The sequence below is a fragment of the Notamacropus eugenii genome, chromosome 5, assembly GCF_028372415.1.
Source record: "Notamacropus eugenii isolate mMacEug1 chromosome 5, mMacEug1.pri_v2, whole genome shotgun sequence".
Classification (NCBI taxonomy): domain Eukaryota; kingdom Metazoa; phylum Chordata; class Mammalia; order Diprotodontia; family Macropodidae; genus Notamacropus; species Notamacropus eugenii.
The window spans coordinates 54,243,425-54,267,557 of record NC_092876.1 but is presented as its reverse complement, the minus strand read 5'-3'; the positions used below and the strand labels follow the sequence as shown (position 1 = coordinate 54,267,557).

At 44.3% G+C, this 24,133-nt stretch overlaps 1 protein-coding gene across 2 annotated transcripts in view; it reads right to left on the bottom strand.

Moving 5' to 3' along the window:
• Positions 1–24,133, bottom strand: part of KAZN (kazrin, periplakin interacting protein) — a 1,379,110-nt gene that overhangs the window by 152,924 nt on the left and 1,202,053 nt on the right. For both annotated transcript variants that reach the window (XM_072608938.1, XM_072608937.1), the window contains one exon: positions 8,974–9,165. In XM_072608938.1, the coding sequence (XP_072465039.1) occupies positions 8,974–9,165 (192 nt within the window). The remainder of the gene's footprint in view (positions 1–8,973; positions 9,166–24,133) is intronic.

The window sequence follows — 24,133 nt, the reverse complement described above, 5'->3', positions numbered from 1 at the left end:
TCAAACCACTTTACATATATTATTTACTGATTATGTGATATTAATTATGTAATATAATGGTGTTATTACATATATCACTTGATCCTCACAAACAAAACTATCCCTCTTTGCAGATGACAGGATGGTATACACAGAGAATTCTAGAGAATCAACTAAAAAACTACTTGAAATAATGAACAACTTTAGCAAAGTTGTGGTGTAAAATAAGCCCATATAAATCATCAGCATTGCTGGAGATTACCCATAAAGCCTAGGAACAAGGGACAGCAAGGGAAATTCCATTTAAAATAACTGGAGACAATATAAAATACTTGAGAGTCTACCTGCCAAGACAAACTACAGGAACTATGTGAACACGATTACAAAACACTTTTGACATAAAGTCAGACCTAAACTATTGGAAAAATATCAACTGCTCCTGGGTAGGCTGAGGGAATATAATAAAAATGACAATTCATTTGATGTTCCCAACTACTCTTAAAGGGAAGTGCTATTATTATCCCCATTTGACAGATGAGATACTGAGGCCTCAGACTCCAGGCCTTAGCTTTACCATTTGTAAAATGGGGGTGATTCTTTCCAAAATAAAATATATTTCTATTGTCATGCATGGGAGCATAGATGTGGAGCAGAAAGGGATATCAGAGACCAATGAGTAACCCTCTCATGTTACAGATGAGGAAAATGAGGTTCAGAAAAGTAATTTACAGAACTATGGGACTATAGATTTAGAGCCAGGAGGACCTTAGAGGGCATCAGGTCCAAATCCTTTATGTTACAATAAGGAAACTGAGGCCAAGATGGGCTAAGTGATTGCTTGGGGTCACACAGCTAGTAAGTGCCTGGAATGTCAGAGCCGGGAGGGCCCTTAGAACACAGGATGCCAGAGCTGAGAGGGCCCTTAGAACACAGGATGTCAGAGCTGGGAGGGCTCTTAGAACACAGCATGTCAGAGCTGGGAGGGGTCTTAAAACACAGGATGTCAGAGCTGGGAGGGGTCTTAGAACCCAGGATGTCAGAGCTGGGAGGGCCCTTAGAACCCAGGATGTCAGAGCTGGGAGGGCCCTTAGAACATAGGATGTCAGAGCTGGGAGGGCCCTTACAACCCAGGATGCCAGAGCTGGGAGGGCCCTTAGAACCCAGGATGTCAGAGCTGGGAGGGCCCTTAGGGATCATCTCATCCAACCACTTTATTTTATAGATGAAGAAACTCAAGTCCAAGAAGGTGATCACATAAAAATGTCACGTGACACATGGGAGACCGAGTCCAAGTTCCGAGCTCGACCACAGCAGCCAGCAGCTCGAGGCCTGCTTGCAGAGAGAGAAGTAGCAGGGGGAGAGTGTTGGAAGGGGCCTGAGCAAACACACCAGCTCTGTCAGCATACCTCCTGGGCTTGGCAGGGGTCTGCTCCGAAGCCAGCAGATTACACAGCTGGGTCAGCGCTGATGACTCAGTACTGAAATGCCTCCCCAAGACACCAGCGTTCTTATCACCTCCTATCTCTGGGCCTAGAATCAAAGGCAGCCTGGCTTTCCAGGACAGCTGCTGCAGACTTCCAGGACTGTCCCTATTCGCCCTGAAGCTTTAATGCCAGGTGGAGTTTGGAATGCAGGGAGGGGGGCATCTCCAGGGCATGCTTATTTTTTATTTATTTGCTTATTTTAAAAAATGCTTGGTGGAGTGCTGAATTTTGATGTCTCAGGGAGGTAACTTGAATAGATCAGCTCCTTCCATGGCAGGCAAAATGCCAACTGGTCAATTCCTCCTTCTGCCAAAGAGAGGGTGCCTGGGGGGGATGGCAGATTAATCTTTTTTTCTTTCCTTCTCTTATGACATCACTATCTCTTCACACTGACTCAACCTACCTCCACCCTCCCTTGTAACAAATAAGTATAGACAAGCCTGATAAATTAAAGAGCAGATTGTTGTTCAGCTGTTTTAGTCGTGTCTGACTCTTTGTGACTGTGGGGTTTTCTTGGCAGGGATAGTGAAAAGGTTTGCCATTTCCTTCTCCAGTTCATTTTACAGATGAGGAAACTGAGGCAAACAGGGTTCAGTGACCTGTCCAGGGTCACACGGCCAAACTTGAACTCAGGAAGATGTGTCTTCCTAACTCCAGGCCTCTTGACCCCAGCCAGGTGTTCCTAATGAGTAGATTAATCTTCTTAAAACATGGCTTTGCATATTTAACTCCTCAGTGCAAAAGCCTTTGATGCCACTGTCAATGGCCAACAGAATATAAAGTCCAAACTCATTAGCTTGGCATTCAAGGCCCTCCCAATCTTTTATAGCTTCAGGAGTCATAGCGCAGGAAAGGAAACTTAGAAAGAGGTTAACCAAAAACTTCTTATAAACAGAAGGAAATGGGCCCTGGAGTGGGAAGTCATCTGCCCAAGGTCACAGAGGTCAGTAACAAGTATACTCATATTTCTATAGCCTTGAAGCTTACAAAGTGCTTTTTTACCTTCTCTCTGGATCCTCTCAACAACCCTGTCATACAGGTACCTTTGAATTGATGAGGAAGGTGAAGCAGGTATGGTATATTCCTAGTGCAGCCTCTGTCCACTCTGCTCCAGCTGGGGCTGCCATTTCTACAGCTGGCCCTCTTCGCTCTTCCTATCCCTCTCCACTGTCTTCTGTCTTGACATTGTGGCCAAACCCTATAATTCTCCACTGCCCACTCAGGTTTGGGGTGGTCTCCATACCCAGAGTATCTTTCTCCTTTCTGATCATTTACCTCAGGGTCCAGGCTAAGTCTGGTTTCCTCCAAGAAGCCCTCCTGAGACAGTGGGAAGTAAGGAGTGGTCTCTTTAGATGCTGACTTTCCTTGGACACCCTTCTAAGAGTCCTTCTAGAATTGAGAACTGACTTCTTATCTGCTTCCACAACTACACCATAAGCTCCCTGAGGGCAGACTTCACATCTCACACCAGCCCATGTGCTCAGCCAAGGGATAGGATCTCATGGGCAGCAGGAACTCAATAATCCTCAGCATGGTGGTGATTTTGTGACTGACGTTGATGGTGATGACAGGGCCCTGCCTCAGACCAAATGTGTTCCCTTGGCTTCAAGGACATTGGCTGCTCTTAGGGAAAAGCAGCAAAGACAGAGACAGCAGGCTGGGGGAGAAAAGACTTTGGATTTAGAGGTGGAAGATCTATAGTGGAATCCTGACTTTACTTCCCAACTAACCGTGTGACCCTGGGCAGGTCATTTCACAAGCACCTCAATTTTTTCATTTATTAAAATGAGGTTGGCCTACATGATTTCTGAGATCCCTCCCAGATTTGACATTCTATGATCTAAGGTCATTCTCCCCTCTCTCCCTTCATCCCTCCCCCCACAGCTCTGAAGAGTCTGTATTTACAGTCTGATAGTTTATTCTCTAACATTTATTCCAGTGCTGACACTGTGAGTTTTTAAATCTCTTCATATGCTCTTATATCCTGTGTTATAAGGTCCTATCCATTTCTGATGTTCTGGGTTCCAAGACTATTTCTAACTCTGGTATCTTTTGCTCTAACATCCTGCCTAGTTCTGACCTAGTTCTATGCTCCCTCCCAGCTCTGATATCCTGTGTTCTAAGAGCCCTCCCAGCTTGGACATTCCCTGTTCTAAGGTCTGACATTCTGTGTTCTAAGGGCCCTTCCAGTTCTGACTGGCAGTGATTCTGAACTGGCACAGAGGTCTCTGACTGTTTTCTGCCTTGTAAGCCCTCTCCCAAGGCCAGCTTATTCAAACCTCAGTCACTCCCAATGTGATGTTTGCTGATACATTTGTCAACAGTGGAATTCTTAGCAGGCTTTGTTTCCTGTTGATGGGGATACTGGCTGTTAACTGGTTGTTCCCCAACAGCTGCTGTTGCTTTATGGCTACCTTTATTTTAGTTTTTCTTGTTCCAGGCTCATATATTCCTGTTGACGTCCAAGCCAATGCTTTGCCCACCTCAGTCTACAATTTATTCTCTAGGTTTGTGGTAGCAGGAAGTAGGTGCATGTTTCTCCAAATCCCAACCACGACACTCAGGGAGGCCTGGGGCTCAGCTGGACCCCACAGCACTCATCCCAATACAACACTGACCCTGATATAGGGCAGTAGAAAGAGCTCTGGATTCAGATTCTGAGCACTTAGGTTCAAATCCTGTATCTGCCCATTTCCTAGCTGAAAGCTGTGAGCTTTCAGCAAATCACTTTATTTTTCTGGGTCTCAGTTTCCTTCATTGTAAAAACAGGGAGTTGAACTAGATCAATGATCAATAAGCATTTTTAAAGGATCTTTCCCAAGTCAGGGGCCAGGCATTGGGCACTAGTGGTAGCACAACAAAGAAAGAAAGGGTACTGCCACCTAGACAGTCCTTCTGGGGAACCTTCAGCTCTCATTCAACAACCCATAGCAAACATCCTCAACTAGAGGGAACAAGCCTCATCTCTGCCTTAGCCTGACCCTCCCCAGGGCCCTAGCTGAGGTGAGATGACAAGCATACCGAACGAGTCATCAGAAGGCCTAGGTCCCAATCTGCCACTTACCAGGTATGGGTTACTGGACAAGTGGCCTGAGCTTTCTGATCACTCATTTCGTCATCTACAAAATGGGAATAATGGACAGTAGAGACAGCACAGGAAGACCTGAATTCAAATCCAGCCTCAGACACTTACTAGCTACATGGTCCTGGGAAAATCATTTAATCTGTTTGCTTCAGTTTCCTCACCTGTAAAATGAGAACAGTGGCAGCACCTACCTCCTAAGGTTGTGAGACTCAAACAAGATGAAAAGTGGACTCAAACAAGATGAAAAGTGTAAAGTACTTAGCACAGTGCATAGCACATAGTAGGTGCTATAGAAATGTCAGGGGCTATCATCATCATGAAAAAGGGGAATAGGGAGTTGAGAGTTCGGGAAAATGTCAATTATAATAATTCTTACTAATTACAATGACTCTTCTACACCTGCTTTTTGGCTGATTTTGTTGTATGACCTTAGATTAGTCATTTAATTTCATCTAGTCCAATCTACTTCTTACTGTTGGGGAAACCAAGACCCAGATAGATCATACATGCTCAAAGACTAAGGGCCTTAAAGTAACCTTAGAAGACAGCTAGTTCACCTAGTTCAGTCCCCTCATTTTAGAGTTCTCCTTGGATAAATGGAGATTTTTATTTTTGGAGGGGGGGAATTCCCAGGTCTGTGATTTTGTACATGTTGGGAATTCCCAGTATGGAAATGCCCTCCTCTAGTACAGATCAGCATTCTGTCTGAATCTACTGGTCCTAGAAAGTTGTCAAGAGCACTGAGGGGTTAAGGGATTTGCCCAGGGCCATACAGTCAGCGTGTATTAAGGCTAGAATCTGAAGTCCTCTATATCTTATCTCTCCTTGACAGGTAAAAGGAATAATAGCTATTTTACAGATTTGTTATGATGGGGGCAAAGAATTTTTATGTGGCTTTGACAACTATCAGTTTCTTTAAAGAACCAAACTTGTGATTTCATCATTGGAGAGAGGAAAGATAATATCATGGTGATTACTACTACATCTGGAACCTGAAGTCTTACATATGATCTCCAGACACTGGTTTTCTGGACAGCCAGAGGGCAAAGTAACATACTTTTCCATGCCAAGAATTCTGTTTGTATTAGAAGAGCAAGGACTGTGATCATGCTTTGGGCTACCTGAGATCGAATCCTGACTGCTACTTCGTACTGGCAGGACTTTAGATAGGTAACCTTACCTCTCTTGGCCTCAGTTTTCCCATCTGGTAAAACTTCTAGTAAAAAGAAGACTAGATGACCTTTAAAGTCCTTTCCAAATCTCAGCTGATGGTTCTAGATCTATAATTTCTTTAGAGAGAAGCTTAAAGGATGAATAAATAGAGAACTTAGGATGTAATTTAATTACTATCTGCTTGGCTTCCACTGAAGCTATCTAGCCTCTCAATTCTTACCTATAGGGCCAACCCCACCCTAGACTCTGAGGCTAGCCCTGTTCCCAGATGAGAATTCAGGGAGCCTTGGGTCACTCTTAGCTCAGTTGGTCTTCATGACTATGATGACATAGTCAATGTGGTAATAAGATTGGAATCCGTGCTGGCCTTAGAGCCAAGAGACCTCAAGTCCCTTGATTGAATCACTTCAATTCCCAGGAGACTCGGTCAACTGCTCTGTAAAATGGGGAGAAACCACAGCTCTTGTACTACCTGTCATACAGAAAGTAAATTGTAGATTTTCCAAGCTGGTGCTAGATTAAGTCAACTTCATTAATCGTCCTGCTCTGGCTTTGTAGCCAAGCCTCAGTTGTTGGTTTTACTCTAGTTTTGTGGCTGGGCCTCAGTAATCAGGCTCTTAAGGTGTTTTCTGTGATCCCACCTCAACCTGACTTATTTTCCTCTGCCCCACCCCCAGTGCCTAAGTCCTTCCTGCATACCTGAGTTCTTCTGGGAAAGGGCCAACCTTCTTCCTTTCCATACTATCTTAAAGCAGAAAATCCTGTCCCTGCACCTCAATCCCTGGGCTGGGTTCCCATTCCCTGCTGTGGAACTGAGTTGATGCCAGACATCCCATCTGCTGACAGGCAAAAAGGTTTTTGGAAATAGCAGTGAGCTTACAGACAAGGGAACTGGGTTTGAATCCTGACTCGCTACTAAGTAGCTGTATGATCTTGGATCTCTTTGGGCATCAGCTTCATGAAATCCAACTTCACACAAATCTGGAAGGCGCTCCAAAGCCATATAGTCTAACACCACACCCTCTTTCAATTTATAGATGGGAAAACTGAGGCAAGAGAGATGAAGTGACTTGTCCAAGGTTTAACAGCTCTAGTAACTAGAAGTGTCAGAACTTGAACCCAGGATTCCAGACTCCAGATGAACTGCTCTTTCCCTTATACCCTTCTGAGTTCTTGTGAAAACCACAGTGCCAGGGTGGTTGAATAACTTAACCAAGGTCACAGAGGTACCAAGTAGCAGAACCAGAATCTGAACCCAGGTTCCTTTAGATCCAGTGCTCTGTTAGGACATCACATGGTGCCCTCAAGTGACCCCCTGGAACTCTTCAGTGTGATCCCCTGATAAGTGGATTTGGACTAAGCTTCATAACTCTAAACTTTATAAACTTTATAATTCTACACTGGGGAGCACCTCATGTGTTTAGGTTAGCTGGCTAGGCTCTGCCGCCTCCCTTTCCCCATTCCCTTACTTTCCAGGAAGAGTCCAGGGAACAAGGACTTTCTCCTCTTTCCAGCTCCACAGGGCATGCTGGTACAGACCTGGGAGGGGGAGAATGGGGCTGAGGTGCTTTCTGAGGTTAATTCCACAGAGAGGTTTTGCGGTCTCTGGAATCAATGCTGGGAAAAGTTGTGAAAACAAGCACTTGGCTGACGCCTGTCTCAGCCCCTACACTCTGGAGGCTCAGAGCTCAGGGAGCAGAGCCTGCTAGCTCACCCCACCCAGTGCCAGCCAGCATTTCCCCTGTGGGAGAGTCTCTGGGGCTCTGCTCAGACTAGTCTTGAGTGTTTCCAGCAAGGGATGCTTTCGCTGCTTGTTAGTGGAGACTATCCTAGAACTAAGGGAAGGCTGAAATACAAAAAGGCCCAGCAAGGATCTGCATAAGATTGTGGAGAAAAAGTATTTTCAGTTGGACAGGGCCACAAGTTTTTAATAGTTCTCTAGCAGGGATAAAATCAGCAGACAATGCAGAGGTGGGAGGGATAACTAACATGTGGAGTGGCAGTCTCACTAGGCTGGAACGAGGGGCTAACATAAAACAAGGAAACTGAACAGGAATAAATATAAAGTCCTAAGCTTGGGCCCAAATACTCAACAGTACTTGTACAACATGGGAGAGGACTTGGTTAGATAATAGATCGTGTGAAAAAGACTTGATGTTAGAGGGTCTGGGTGAAGTGACTAGATTGAAACGCAATACAAGCCAATGATGAGATAGCACAGCCCCCAAAAGTCACATGACCCTTGATGGCATGAAGTCCCATTATACAAAGAAATGGACATGATTGCCTTGTTTTTCTGTGCCTTGCTCAGATTACTCATCTAGATGACCACATCTATTTCTGAACCCCATACTTAGAAAGGATATTGAAATATCGGATTTTTTCCCTCCAAATGGATGATGGTAGTGAAGCAAAGTAATTGAAAAAATGTGCCAAGCAAAGAATAGCTCAAGTATCTTGGGATGATAAACGGTGGATCCCAGTGGGAGAGCAGAAGTCAAGCCCCTGAGAGGGACGCACTGGCTGGGACGGGGTGGGAAAAAAGAGGGAAATAAGACCAAAACATAGTGGAGAGAGGAGGTGACATCATGTAATAAGGATGCCAAGGTGAGGCTGCTGCTGCGGGGAAGAAACAGGGCACGAGGCAGGGCAAGAGCCCACTCTGATGCACCACCTAGTTAGCATCCAGTTTTAACTAGTTAGGTGGGATAACAATAATGGTAATGACAGTACAATGCCTGGCACACAGTAAGAACTTAATAAATGCTTGATCTATGAGGTCTGTTGTGGTTATGATACTAAAACAGTACAAGTGCTTTCGGAGCCTTTGGGACAAAGGCTTAATTGCCCTACCTTAGTTTCAGCTCTGTCTAGTGCATCAATACTCAAGTAGACTTATTCCTTGAGAAAGTGGGGACAATATAAAATCTATTCCAGCAATTGCTCAGATGAGACCCCATGTCCCGCTCCTCGGGAGAGCTAGAGGGTTCCTTGCAGTCATGCAAGTTCAAGCTACAGCATACCATTCCACCCCAATTCTGCCTTGGAGCCTTTCTTTGGACTCCTCACCTCTTCCAGACTTTCTCTGGTCAGAGCATCATGCCCTGTCCATGCCATCTCCCACCCCAGCCCTGAAATTCCTTGTCTGTCTGTCTGCTTCCTTTAGGACTGCCCATATGGGTGGGCAGCTGAAGAGTTCACTGAGGAAGGGAACCCAGTCGTCAAAGGGGGCATCCAGTGCATGTCACTCACCCAGGAGGGCTTCTTTGGCTCTGGCTAGCTCCTGCTCCTTCTGGGCCAGCTGGACTTTGAGCTCGGTGGCTGAGAGAATCTCCGTGGATTTGCTTCCATGAGACTCTTCTAGGTCCTTCGTGAGCATTTCCTTCATCTGCCGGAGGAGATGAACCTCGTCTTGCAGCTGAGATACCTCTTCTCGGAGTAACACTGGAGGAAATAAGAACAATGCGCGGAAATGACTAACTGATCTCCATCTCTCTTTTTTTTTTTTTTGCATTGGGGCAAGATGGGGTAGGTATATTTAAGACTTTCAGCCTGTTCAAGTTTCTCCTAGAAAGGGAAAAAGCATTTGGGTATTCCCAGTGGTCATTTACCCAGTATCCTTCCTCATGGTAGCTGGGGGAATACCACCTCAGTGATGGACCTACCAGGCAATTCCCGTTAACTGAGTCATGAGATCTTTGAATAGCTGTCATAAATGATAAAAATAGTTATAACAGTTGACATTTCTAGAGAATTTCAAAACCACGAAGGCGTCATTTTACTCAGTGCTTACAAATGTCCTGAAAAGTAGGTGCCTTTATTTCCATTTTATAGATGAGGAAATGGAAACCAGCAAGTAAGGCATAAGTACCAATAATGATAGGCGCAAACATTTCCATAATGCTTTAAGGTTCAAAAAGCACAATGCCTTGATGGTACATATAGCCTATATCAGACTGCTTACTATCTCCAGGGAGGGAGGAAAAGAGGGAGGAAGAGACTTTGGAACTCAAAACTTGAAAAAAATATTTAAAAATGTTTTACATGTAATGGGGAAAATAATTATAATAAATTGCATTTAAAACATATAATAGTATTACTGTATAACATATTCATAATGTATGGTGATATATAACATTAATATGCAACATATTAAATATTATTTAAAAGATATTTGCCATGCAAAAGTAAGAAAAATGAAATGCTTTACAAATATTATCTTATTTGATTCTCACAGCAACACTGGAAGGTAGGTGCTATTATTATCCCCATATTACAGATGAGGAAACTGAGGCAGACAGAGGTTAAATGACTTGCCCACAGTCACACAGGGAGTAAGTATCTGATGCAGGGCTTGAGCTAGGATCTTCTTGAGCCATCTAGCTGCCTCCCTGTGTAGTGGACAGAGCACTATCCTTGGAATCAGGAAGGCCTGAGCTAAAATTTCACCTTAGATACTAGCTGACACTGGACAAACCGCATCTTTGTGTTTCAGCCTCATGTATAAAAAGAGGGAGCTAAGTCTATCAGCCTCTCAGGTCCTTTACAACCCTAACTGTATGATACAGTGAGATTTGTCATAAATGTCCTAGACAGGATTCAAAGCCATCCTGATTCCAAAGCCAACCTGCTTTTTATCTACTCCTAGGCTCAGAAGGCCAAAGCTGAAATGGACCTTAGAAAGCTTCTACCTCAATCCCACTGTAATGAATGAGCTGGAGCCCAAAGATGGCACCAAATTTGATCTTCGTTTTAATTCCAGGTCACTGAGATCTGAGTCCACAGAGTCAGTTCGGTTTATATCAAATAGCTTCCCGTCAACCTTGCTCTTCCCTTCTCTCCCAACACAGGGAGATTTCTATGGAGCTCATCCTCATCCACCATTCATCCGTCCATCCATCCATCCATCCATCCATTCATTCATCCCTCCACATTTGTTCATTTGTCACACACCTACTCTGTACTGTGCTAAGCCCTGGGCAAAACAAAGACAAAAATGAAACAAGCCCTCCCTTTAAAGGACTGGACTTCCAACTGTGAATAATGCACACACACACACAAACACACACACAGCAATTTCTGTAGGGAGAACAGTAGTAACTGGGGAGATGGGGAATGACCTCTTTTAAAAGGAGACACGAACTGGGCATTTGTTGAAGGAAGGGAAAGATTCTAAGCTAGGTGGGCAGTTGGGTGGGGTAGTGGATAGAGTGTTGGACTTGGAGTCAAGAAGGTGAAGTCAAATCTGGCCTCAGACACTGGCTGTGTGACCCTGAGCAAGTCACTTAACCCTGTTTGCCTCAGTTTCTTCATCTATAAAATAAACTGGAAAAGGAAATAGAAAACCAATCCAGTGTCTCTGGAAAACCCCAAATGGGGTCACAAAGAGTTGGACAAGACTGAAAAATGACTGAACCACAAAAGATTCTAAGAGACAGAGGAGAGGAAAGAATCCTCTCTAGGCTTGTGGGAAGCCACACTCAGCTGTTCCAGTCTACTCAAGTGGAAATAACATCTTCCTGGTCTGAGGAGAAAGCCCAGGCCCTCATCACACTTACTGAATTGACAATACTCAAGATTCTGTCCCCTGACCTGGGTGTGCAATATGCAGCATCACTCTCTGATTTTTCCTGAGAGCCACATTGTTGTATGTTTGTCCTTTATTTTTGAAGAGGATCATGACATCAGAGAGATGGTGACATGACTTGCACTTGCACTTTGTTTTGAGTGAGGGAGGGCTGTGCAAGGTCACCAGCCTCACCTTCTCCTCCAGAATCATCTGGGTCCAGCTGCCTGATATTCATCAGGAAGAGTGGAGATGGCCCAGGTTGCAATGGGAGACTCTGGCCCTTTCAGGCTAAGGGCCTTTTCAGGTTCTCATTTTGAGTGAGGTAATGCCCATTCAGTGAATAGGTCTCTTTAAAAAGTGAATCAAGGGATGGCCCCTTTAATTAAAAAAAAAATCAAACTGGGAGGGGAAGACCCTCAGGCTTGCTGCTTAAAAGAGAAACAGTTACTACTGATATTCACTCGGAGCCAGGAGGGTCAAAAATATAGCTACTGAGTGGAGCTTGGGCAGGGACCTATAGTGGTCCAATCTATGAGTTCCAGGAAGCTCATAGAAGGCTAAACCTTTTTGTTTAAATTCATGACTTTTAAATTGAGGGACAACGGAAGCAGCACATTAAGTAGAATGGACCCTGGAGTTGACGGACCTGAGATAAATCTGAGCTAGCTCAGAAGAACACTGGTTTTTACCACCTGGATGAGGCCAGTCACTTAGACTTTCTGGGCCTCAGTTTCCTTGGCTGTAAAAAGACGATTGAATTAGATAGTCTTTGAAGTCCTCTCCAGCCCCAGTGCTATGATCGCATGACTCAAAGTAAATGACCTTCTACAAATCACTTGTGTTCCCTGAACCACAGTTTCTTCATCTCTAAATGAGAAGATTGGGACAGATGACCTCTAAGGTCCCTTTCTACCTCAAAAGAATAGGATCTTTATCTTTTGCCCATTTTTGGAAGAACTTTGAAACTAAGTCAACAAATAACTTTGGTGAGCTAAGTATCACAGAAAAGAATTCTATGTAATTTATCACACACACACACACACACACACACACACACACACACACACACACAGCCCCATACACTCCCTCAGAAAAGGACAGGTCAGGAAAAAAGGATTGTGAGAATGGGGGAAGGGGAAATAAGCATTTATAGTGCCCACTATGCGTCAGGCACTTCACAATTATTATCTGATTTGATCTTCACACTAACCCTGCAAATATGTGCTGTTATTAAGATCACCATTTTACTGTTGGGGAAACTGAGGCAGACAGAAGTTAGTGATTTGCCCAGGGTCACACAGTTAAGTGTCTGAGAATGGATTTGAACTCAAATCATCCCGACTCCAGGCCTAGCCCTTGTCCGCTACGGCACCTAGCTACCTGTTAGACCACAGGAACAAAGGATCAGATTCTGCTAAATCAGCCTGGGCAGCTCTCAAACCCCTAACCCACAATAATTTTAAATAAAGGGCACAGGATGGGCAACAAGAAACTCTTTTTCCTTCAATGCAACTAAGAGACAACAAGGTCTGGCTTGGTTTTGTTGGTGAAGGAGCAACATGGTGCAGTACTAGGTATAGAGAAGTGGGATGAAATGGACCTGAGTGTGAATTCTGGCTTTTGCCACCTTACATTTGGGACACTGGTCAAGTGATTTAATCTCTATGCCTCAGTTTCCGCATCTGTCAAGGTTAAGAAGGTCTGGTTAGATGATCTCTAAGGTCTCTCCCAGATCCATATCAGTCACGTGTCTTAGAGTCAGAGGACGTGAATTCAAATTCGGCCTCTGCTACTTTTGCCATCTGCGTGAGGAACAGCTCTGGTCCTCAGTTTTTTCATTTATAAAATGAGAGGGGTTCTTGGGGTCCTCCCAGCTCAGACATTCTGTGTTCTAAGGGCCCTCCCAGCTCTGACATTCTGTGCTTTCTGGGTCCTCTCAGCTGTAGCATTCTATACGTGAAGGTCCCTTCTGCTCTAACATTTATACTCTCAGGATCTTTCCAACTCTGACCTTCTGAGTCCCTCATCCAAGGAGTCAAATGAACAGACACTTAAGTCCAGGTATGTTCAGCTAAATAATGTCAGTGGGTCCTAAGCCCTGCTTGGGAGGTAGGGGAAGCCAATTTCCTCTCACCAGTTCATGTGGAATAATCAGTTCAGGACTGGGCTTAGGGTTATCTTTGTATAATTTCTTAGGAAAGGGTTGGCCCAAGCAAATTAGGACTGGAAACCTAAGATTCCTTAGGGGAAAAGGAGTGTATGTATGTATACGTACACTCCATCAGTCTGTCTCTCAGTCTCTTTCTTGGTCCCAGTCTGGAGGGAAAAGAAAAAGAAGGAAGAGAACTCTGTGAACTTTAAAGAACTAACTCTTTTTATCAGTTTATGAATAATTTACGTTTTGGATGGCTCTCCAATAGGCTCACTCCAAGTTGTGTGACTAAAACACTACCCTTAAAAGAGTCTTCTCTCCCTGGAAGATGAGGCTAAAAGGGACCTTAGAGGTGGTGCAAATATGGTTAGCTTATGACCAATTTAGAGATGGAGAAGACCTCAGAAATTCAGCCAAATGCCTTCATTTTATAAACAAGGAAACTAAGGCCCATGGAGTTTAAGTGACTTACCCAGGGTCACTCAGTGTCAGCGCTAGGACTCCAACTCTCTCCTGATTCTATGCCCATGCCTTTTCCACTATAGCACTTTCTGAGAGGTGGCAGTAAAGGCGGCAGTAGATAGGAGGTCAATCTGTGGAGGGTGGGGGTAGGATGTGTGAATGAAGACCTGGGAGGACCTGAGTTCATGTGCTGCCCCTGACACATAACTGGCTGTGTGTAGCCCTGGGCAAGTGACTTAATTTTTCAGTAAATTCTCTAAAAGAAGGTGCTGACCTACAATGGTATGTGTTTCCTTAAACAAAGAAATCCCAGGTCTGGACCCCACAGAGCATAGGACTATATCAACAGCAGCCTCTGTCTTGGCAGGGGCACACAATGCAAGATTGGGACTGTCAGACCCTCAAAAGAGGAAGTAGAGCCCTCCTCGCCTCTTCTCTCATACACAGTTTCCCCTTCGTTTCTGTATCCAAAGGCCTGTGACTTTTAAAAGGGCATTTACTCACTGATCTCTTCACTCCCAAAACACTCAATCTGCCTTAATAAGAAAGGAGAGAAGAGAGGAAAACAGAATGAAACGACCTCACGTTTCTAGAGTGCTTTATGATTAATTCACAAAGCAATTTCCTCACATCTACCTTGAAGGGCACTTTACAGATGAAGACACCAAGGCTCGGAGAAAGCAATCAACTTGCCCCATGTCACACAGCAGGCCAGAATCAGAATTGGAATCTATGTTCTCTAACATCCAAGTTTCTCCTAACACCAATGACTGGTTTAGTAAAGAGGCAAAGGCAAGGAAGTTACAGAAGAGTGGGGTACTGGGGATGGCCAGGGCAGAAAAAGAGGACAAGGCCCCACACAGAATCGAAAGGGAAAATTCCAGAAACAAAGTTCTTGGACTGAGCAAATATTCCTAAGGAAAGAGCTAGAGTCTTGCTCTAGTCTTTTAAGGAGCTCTAGAATTGAGTAGTCAATCCAGCATTCCATCCACTGCCTGAAGGCTGGAGGGGGTTGAACCCCTCTGAGCCAGCTCAAATTCAGCATGAGCATTTCAGTGCCCATTTCATTGTTTTGTGGATTGTCTAGACTAAAGAAAATGATGGAACAAATGTTAATAGTAAAGGTTAAACTTAAAAGTATACATGTTTTTCCCTGATGAAGTGGTTGTTAAACATTTATCAGTCCATCCTTGGTTACATGACTTGGGCTGGTAGTAATCTGCAAGGTGGCTTCCAACTTCTCTTTAACCCATAGAGTTAAGTTGTTTCCTCCGGTATAATTTCTTTCCAATTCCATTTTCAGCTAGTCCTCCTTAAGCAACATTTCCGAGCAGACAGTTCATCCAAGAGGCCTCTCCCATTAACCTTCCTGTGTACTTTTGTCCCTTTTAGTAAACCTTCTGTCTAGGTTGCCTACTCTGGGCCCAGAGTCCCAAATTATCCCTCCCTCAAATCTACTCTGCCGTATCAAAATCTCCCATTGCCCCCTTCCCAAGATATATGTCAGAAAGGAGACTGTCTTTCAAGATTTATGCTAAAGTGTCAGTGGCTAATAATAGCTGCTTTCCTACTTCTTTTTATTGGTATAGCCAATTTCCAGTGTAGAAACTCCCTCCTGCCACTCATGCAATTTGGCAATGCATCTGTTACTTAAAGTCTTAGAGATCTTTTTAAGAGTTGCCTAGGAGCACTGAGAATTTAAGTGACTTGCCTATGGTCACACATCTAGTCTGAAAGAATGAATGAAAAAAGTATTTATTAAATATTTGCCATGTGCCACGCACTGTGTTGACCATAAAAATTCCAAAATAAAGTATATGTCAAAAGCAGAATCTGAACCTAAATCTTCTTGGCTTCTATTCACTATACAAGGCTTCATCTAAAAGATTAATGTATTTATATTTTAACAGAAGACTCCTTGGGAAATTTCTCAAGCTAAAGGAATGAATCACTAATGGTAAAAGTTCCTGCTCTATGACCAGTAGATAAGGGAGATGGGTATTTTTTTTTGTTTTTGCAAAGGTTAAAGGCCTGGAGTAACAACACAGATGGCACCCCTCTATCTCTTCATAAGGACAATCTTGATGTTAAGAGCAAGAGAATCCACTCCCCTATCTAGCTGCAAATTATGTGAGAGGAAAAAGGAGAACAAAACTGAGCCGACCCCACCCACCACCCCACCCCCACTTAAGAAATGTTTGTTTTTCCTTTATGGCATCAAGGTTGTAGTCCTTGGTTACTGAGAGCGATACTTGTTTTCTGCCTGGCTCACCTATTAGGTGTACCTGACATCCCAGCCCCTCCCCGACCCAAAACAAAAAACGGAGGGAGGTGCCACCAGGTGTGGCGATCCTAGAAGCAGAGTTTCAGAAGAGGTGGAAAAACCACTTCTATAGAGAGAAAAGTTCCAAAGAGCTTAACAGAAACTGTACCAGCTGAGAGTGTTAATGCTCTTAAGGCCTTTTGGGGGGCCATTGTCCTTTGCTCAGAGGGAGAAAACTAGAGGGTGAGGGCTTATGGAGAAAGAGTTCTAGACTAGGAGGTTGGATGACCCAGCTTCTTCTGTTACTGGCTCTGCCACCAACTTACTATGTGATCTTAGGCAAGTCACATGTGTCTCAGTTTCTTCACCTATAAAATGAGGCCACGGGGTTAGTTATTCTCTAGGGTCCCTCATAGCTCTTCACATTTCATGTTTTATGTTCTAAGTCCTTCTCAGCTCTGACATTCTCTGTTTTCTGTTCTTGCCCAGCACAGGCACTGTGTTCTAAGGTGTCATCCAACTGTAATATTCTCTGTTCTAATGTTCCATCTTCCATCTCTCACATTCTGTGATCTAAGAGCCCATCCAACTCCAACTTTCTCTCTTTTAAAAGTCCTGCCAAGGGGCGGAGCCAAGATGGTGGAGTAACAGCAAGGTCTTTCTAGAGCGTTTCCCCAAAGCCCAGCCAAGTACCTGTAAAAAAAAAATGGTCTAAACACATCCTAGAGCTACAAAACCCATAGAATGACAGAGTGAAGCAAATCTCCAGCACAAGGCAGCCTGGAATATTGCTAGGAAGTGTCTATTGCACCAAGCTGGCAGCTGGGAGCAGTCTAGCATGGGCCACACCAGCACAGATGGGACTTGAACAGGCCTTGGGGAGACTGAATCTCTTGTACCTGTGGCAGTTTCCAAACTTCACAACCCCAAAACACTGAGGACAAATTGGAAAGTCAATGGAAAAAGCCTGTGGGACCCGTGTGGAAGACTGGAGCGGTCAGTCCCAACCCCAGAGCAGGGAAGGGGTGGAAGAACTCTCGGCAGCCACAGCAGCAGCAGGGGCAGCAGCAGCAGCTGTTTCTGGAGATCTAGGCCCATAGATTGTGGGAGAATCAGCAGTTGACAGTACACCCTGCCTCATCCCCCCTCCACTGGAAGCAGAGAACTACCTTGAAAAAATGGCTGGGGGAATGAGCAAAAGCAGGAAAAAGAATCAGACTATAGAATCTTATTTTAGTGACAAGGAAGACCAAAACATGCATACAGATGACAACGAAGTCAAAGCTCCTCCATCCAAAGCCTCCAAGAAAAATATGAATTGGTCTCAAGCCATGGAAGAACTCAAAAAGGATTATGAAAACCAAGTAAGAGAAACAGAGCAAATATTGGGAAGAGAAATGAGAGTGATGCAAGAAAATCATGAAAAATGAGTCAACTGCTTGCTAAAGGAGACTCAAAAAAATGCTGAAGAAAATAACACTGTAAAAAAAAGACTAAGTCAAATGACAAAAGATCCAAAAAGCCAACGAGGAGAAGAATGCCCTAAAAAGTAGAATTGGCCTGATGGAAAAGGAGGCCCAAAAGCTCACTGAAGAAAATAATGCCTTAAAGGTTAGAATGGACAAGATGGAAGCTAATAACTTTATGAGAAATCAAGGAATTATCAAACAAAACCGAAGGAATGAAAAAATAGCAGACAATGTAAAATACCTCACTGGAAAAACAACTGACCTGGAAAATAGATCCAGGAGAGACAATTTAAAAATTATGGGATTACCTGAAAGCCAGGATCAACAAAAGAGCCTAGACATCATCTTTCAAGAAATTATTAAGGAACTCTGCCCTGATATTCTAGAACCAGAGGGTAAAATAAATATTGAAAGAATCCACCAATTGCCTCCTGAAAGAGATCCCCAAAGGAAAACTCTTAAGAATATTGCAGCCAAATTCCAGGGTCAAACAAGATCTAGCAGCTTCTACATTAAGGGATCAAAGAGCTTGGAATATGATATTCCAGAGGTCAAAGGAGCTAGGATTAAAACCAAGAATCACCTGCCCAGCAAAACTGAGTATAATACTTCAGGGGAAAAAATGGTCATTCAATGAAATAGAGGACTTTCAAACATTCATGATGAAAAGACCAGAGCTGAATAGAAAATTTGACTTTCAAACACAAGAATTAAGAGAAGAATGAAAAGGTAAACAGGAAAGAAATCATAAGGAATTTACTAAAGTTGAACTGTTTACATTCCTACATGGAAAGATAATATTTATAACTCTTGAGACTTTTCTCAGTATTTTGGTAGTTGGAGGGATTATACACACAGACACAGAGGGCACAGGGCGAACTGGATAGGAAGGGATGATATCTAAAAAAATAAAATTAAGGGGTGAGAGAGGAACATATTGGGAGGAGAAAGGGAGAAATAGAATGAGGCAAATTATCTCTCACATAAAAGAGGCAAGAAAAAGCTTTTTCAATGGAGGGGAAGAGGGGGGAGGTGAGAGAAAAAGTGAACCTTACTCTCATTACATTTGGTTTAAGGAAAGAATAACATGCACACTCAATCTGCTATGAAAATCTATCTTACACTACAGGAAAGTAGGAGAGAAGGGGAATAAGCAGGGGGGAGGGGGGGCATGATAGAAGGGAGGGCAAATGGGGGGGTAATTAGAAGTAAACATTTTTGAGGTGGGATAGGATCAAAAGAGAGAATAGAATAAATGGGAGGGCAGGATAGGATGGAAGGAAATATAGTTCACAATATGACTTTTATGGAAGTCTTTTGCATAACTACGCATGTATAACCTATATTGAATTGCTTGCCTTCTCAGTGGGGATAGGTGGGGAGGGAGGGAGGAAGGGAGAGAAGCTGGAACTCCAAGTTTAAAAACAAATATTAAAAATGGTTTTTACATGCAACTGGGAAATAAGATATATAGGTAACGGGGTATAGAAATCTATCTTGCCTTACAAGAAAATAGAGGAGATGGGGATAAAAGAAGGGAGGGCTATGATAGAAGGGAGGCAGATTGAAGGAAGGGGTAATCAGAATGTATGCTGTCTTGGGGTGGGGGGAGGAGAGAGATGGGGAGAAAATCTGGAATTGAACTCTTGTGGAAGTGAATGCTGAAAACTAAAAATAAATAAACTTAAAATAAAATAAAAGTCCTGTCAGCTCTGACATCTTAGGTTCCAAGGCCCCTTTCAGCTCTGACATTGTGTTCCAAAGGCCCTCCCATGTATTACATTTCATGTTCTAAGAACCCTCCCAGATCTTACATTCTAGGTTCTAAGAATTCTCCTAACACTGATATTCTATGTTCTATGTTCTAAGGACCTTCCCAACTCCGACATTCTAGGTCCTAGATTCTTTCAGCTTTCACATTCTAGGTTCTAAGGGCCCTTCTATCTTTGACACTCTGTGTTCTAAGAACCCTTCCAACTCTGATGTTCCAAGTCCAACATTCAACGTTCTATGATTCCTGGCCCTAAACTCAAAGAAACATAATCACAGTAACTAACCAAAACAAAAACACCTCCCAAGCACCCTCTCAAGCTCTCCAACCAAGTAACTACTTCAGTGGGAATAAGCAGAAAGCACAGTTGGACCTCATTTTCTCAGCCAAAGCAAAACAAGTAGCCAAAGGCATTCCTCAGCTAATTTAGAACAAAGCCTTTTGAATGAGAGGTTTCCTTTTTGTTTTTGTTGCCTTGAATCACCTGGATGATTGCCTCTATCCTCCACTTAGCATTGGCTTGTTGGCCTTTGTGTGACTTGGGGATGGGTAGGGTTGACTGGAATCCAGGAAAAAAGCTTTAACATGTGGGCCTTAAGTCAGACAAAAGCCTTCTGCAGAAGTGGGGCTGTCCCAAGTGGGGGAAGAAGGGCAGTTGGGCAACCTTCTTGAGTCTCCTTTCATTGTCTGAAAGGTTCTGAGGAGTCTTGTCTGCACTTGACAGAGATGACATCAGTGATCTCACAAGGACTCTTTGGGGCGAAGGACTCCTGTGTGAGCACCAACTTGGCTTCATCCACAATGGCCCAAACTTATACTTTCTTGTAAAGTCAACAGAAGGATAGCAAAGACTGACAAGGAGAGGATTAAGTAAGATTACCCCCTCTCACCAGAAGGCAGCAAGGCACTATCCTTGTGGTGAGTGGGAAAAGAAGAGTCATGCTCTTATACCCAACCTGGTAGAGGGAGAGAAGGAAGAACCCTGACCTGGCTAACAAGGTTAGGAAGGGGAACCAGGGGGTCATGACCAAATACAAGGAAATGAACCAAGGAAGAAATTACAGTTTGGGGAGAGGGGATTTTTCTTTTCCTCTCAGCTGGGTGTAATGATAAGAAAGCTGGAATTGTCTCATATAAACTCTACTTGATTTTTAGAGTCCTTTTCAACCTGGCCCCATCCTCTCTTTCTCACCTTATTTACTCTACAATCCTCTCTCTTCACTCTAGTCAAAATGACCTTCTCTTTCTCTCATCTTTGTGCTTGCTTTCCCCCATGCCCATACTTGGAATGTCATCCATCCTCAACTCCATCTCACAGAGTCTCTATCCTCTTTGAAGACAGTTTCTATATCACGGGTTCTGTGGTCCACGCACATTTCCCCCCACCGACCCAAAAAAAGAGGTAGGATAAGTAGATTTCAGGGGACCTATGAACTTGGGATGGAAAAAAATATTACATCTTTATTTTTATTAGTCCCCAACTGAAAGTAAGCATTTCTTTCAATTATTTAAAAACATTATTCTGAGAAGGGGTCCCTAGATTGAAGCTGTTCCAGAGTAGACCAGGCTCTCCTTCCTTGTAGATCTTTTGAGGAAAGACTGGAGGACCCCATATCAGGTATACTATAGTGGACAAGATGACTGCCCAGGTCCTTTCCAACTCTACAATTCTATGTTTCTGATTGGCCAGAATGAAAAATCTTTGCCAAATGAACATTGGTATCTGTGTCTTCCCAGATGTCTGCTGGCTAGCGCTCCAAGAACAACTCCAAATGGATCTGATTTCATAGGGCTAGGGTCTAGACCTGGGGATTTCATCAACATATGGAATGTCCAGATCTAGAAACTTCTATCGATGTAGGTCAGTCTCTTTGCAACTTAAAGAGTTTTCTCTTGAAAACAATCCCAGTCTCTTTGTGACATCCATTCATTGCTAGAAATGAACAAGTTGGATCCCTTCCTCCCCCATAAACTAGACCTTTTCAGGCTTGAAACCCATTGGTGGGTTGGGGGGGGAGAGGGTGTCTACTCCAAGCATGGGAAGATTTTCCCTGGAGGAATGGGCTGACAAGAACAATTTGTTCCAGTGGCCAAGAAGGTGGATGAAGTAGGCACTGTGGAGTGCTTAGAATGGGATCAGACAATGAAGATGCCAAAGTCACCCACCATATCCCAGGGCCCTTGCCAGTCACCTTGACTTTTGTCCTAACATTGGACTTGCATGATTCTGGGAGAGAGAATGGGGCTGACGACTTTGTGCAACTCTGCCTTACTTAAATCCAGCACACTTGAGAGTCAAGACATCACTCTGTGAAGTCATCGGTTCTCTTTGAAATGAAGGACAAAACAATGTCCTTTTCACCTCTAAATTTAATGGTACATGACCTTAGTCACTTTGTTTCTCCAAGGCTCAGTTTCCTTCATCTCCAATATGGGGATGGATCTTCCTGATAACAATCTCTCTCAGTGAAGTCTTGGGAGGAGAGTGCTATGCATGTGAGAGTTATTATTTACTTCTGTCTTCCTTACCAGACTATATAGAGGAAAGAGACCATGTCTCATACTCATATGTTATTATATTTAATGCTCAGTATTCCCTGTGGTTGAAAGCACAGGACTAAGAACCTAGTATGTCCTCCAGAGATCCCACAGAGTATCATAACTGTAAGAATGATCAGAAGGCATCCATTTCCTAGGTCAGGAATCCCCTCCAGAGGGATGGTCATCATCCCACCTCCCCTTGCATACCTTCATGATGAAAAGGTCACTACCTTTTGAGGTACCAACTTTTGGACAACTCCAGTTATTAAGTTCTTCCCTGTTGCAGAGCTGAAACCAGGTTCTTTAGTCAAAGTTACAGTGAGTGCCAAGGAACCGACTAGTCAGACACCTCGTGCCTCATCAAACTGTAGCCACAAAGCAACCTGTGGGTGGAGAGAATCCCTGGAGTTATTGGATTCCCCTCACGTTCCAGATAAGGCATTCAGACTGTTGCAGCTTCAGATTCCCCTTTACTCCCACACATTTTCACAGTGGTGACAAAATACAGTCAGATCCTCTTAATTCTCCTTTAGTTCTTCTAATTCAGATCCCCCTGGGCCTAGACCTGTTAAGTCCTTCCTCTGTTCCTCAGGCTATAGGGAGAGTATTGGGCCCCCATCCGGAGTCTTGAAGGTGTAATTCATCCAAACGAATCCTTCTTAAGATCATCTTCAAGGGTCCTCCAAGCCTCAGAGGGCAGGAATCATTTCCAAAATGGCCCTACCCCTTTGAAGCTGGCTTCCTTAATAATGACAATGGGCCACAAGACTATTTGTCAATGCCAGGGTGGCTGCCTGATTCCATTTCTGGACTGTGCTTCCACCCTGGAGTAAAGAGATAAGTCCTGATAAGTCAGGCCTTCCCCGCTGCATAGCTCAGAAGCAACTGGAGTCTGTTAGATGGAGTCAGGGCTGCTGATGGGCTGCTTCTGAAGGGGCGGCTTCTGAGCATCACCAAGGGCTCTTTGGTTACCACCCTCCAATTACAGAAGAGGAGGACAGCAAGTAAACTGTTTGAAGGGATTGTCACAGAGGCCCCCTGCCTCCCTCATTCTCCGGAGCCTTAGAATTCCAGGGTGACCACAGAATTACAGCTGGATTTTTAACTGTAGCAGAGCTATCCTATTGTAAGTGGTGAGAACTGGGGGATGGCTGACTAAGAAGGGACCTCAGAGGCCATCTGGTCAAGCCCAGCCTCAGGAGAAGAACCCTCCTCAACGCCCTCCCCCACCCCCCCCCCACAGAGTCCTAGCCTGAAGCCTCCAGTGAAGGGGAGTCCTGCTGCCTCCCCAGGCCACCCATTCCGAGTGGGGACAGCTCCAGTTGGTAGAAAGCTTTGCTTGGCCTCCAGCCCAAATGGGCGTCTTTGCAGCTTCCTCTCATCACTTCTGGTTCTGCTCCCAGAGCCAAGCAGGAGGAAGCTCATCCCTTTTCTATAGGAAGGCCCTTGAAATGCCTGAAGACAGTGATCACACAACCATAGATTTAAATCCAGAAGGCCCTCTAAAAGTCATTGGGTTCAACCTTCACATTTTATAGATGAGGACACTGAGGTGCATGGAGTCCCAAGATCCCATGGGCTGCAAATATGCTGCGATTCCCCTTTGCTCCCAGTCTTCGGTTCCCTCAAGCAACTTCACCTAGGCTAGACCATCTCAGTGGTTCTGCTCTTGATCCAGCAGATCAATCTCCTACTGAAAATGTGCTGTCCCAAACTACCTGGGATACCCCGAGTGTTGTCTGAGCAAGAGAATGGTAGGGCGCATCACGTCCTCATTCCTGGTGGCAGGCTCTCTCCTAAGGACATGTTGATGGGTGACTTATAGGACACGCTGGAAGCTGGGGTGTAACTCCCTAGGCTGCAACCATACCACACAAATCAGGGCTCTCTCCCAGATGGAGGCAGAGTCAGCTGGAACCTTTCCATAGTGTGAGAGAGGGACCGAGAAGCAAAGAGAGACAGAGAGGCAAACCCACTGAGAAGACTGAGAGACCAGCAGGCAGGAGAGGGAGAAGGAGGGAAGAAGGGTGGCAGGGAGGGTGGAGAGAGAGGGAGAGAGGGAGAGAGGGAAAGAGGGAGGGGGGGAGAGAGAGAGGAGAGAGAGAGAGAGAGAGAGAGAGAGAGAGAGAGAGAGAGAGAGAGAGAGTGAGTGAGTGTGTGTGTGTGTGTGTGTGTGTGTGTATGT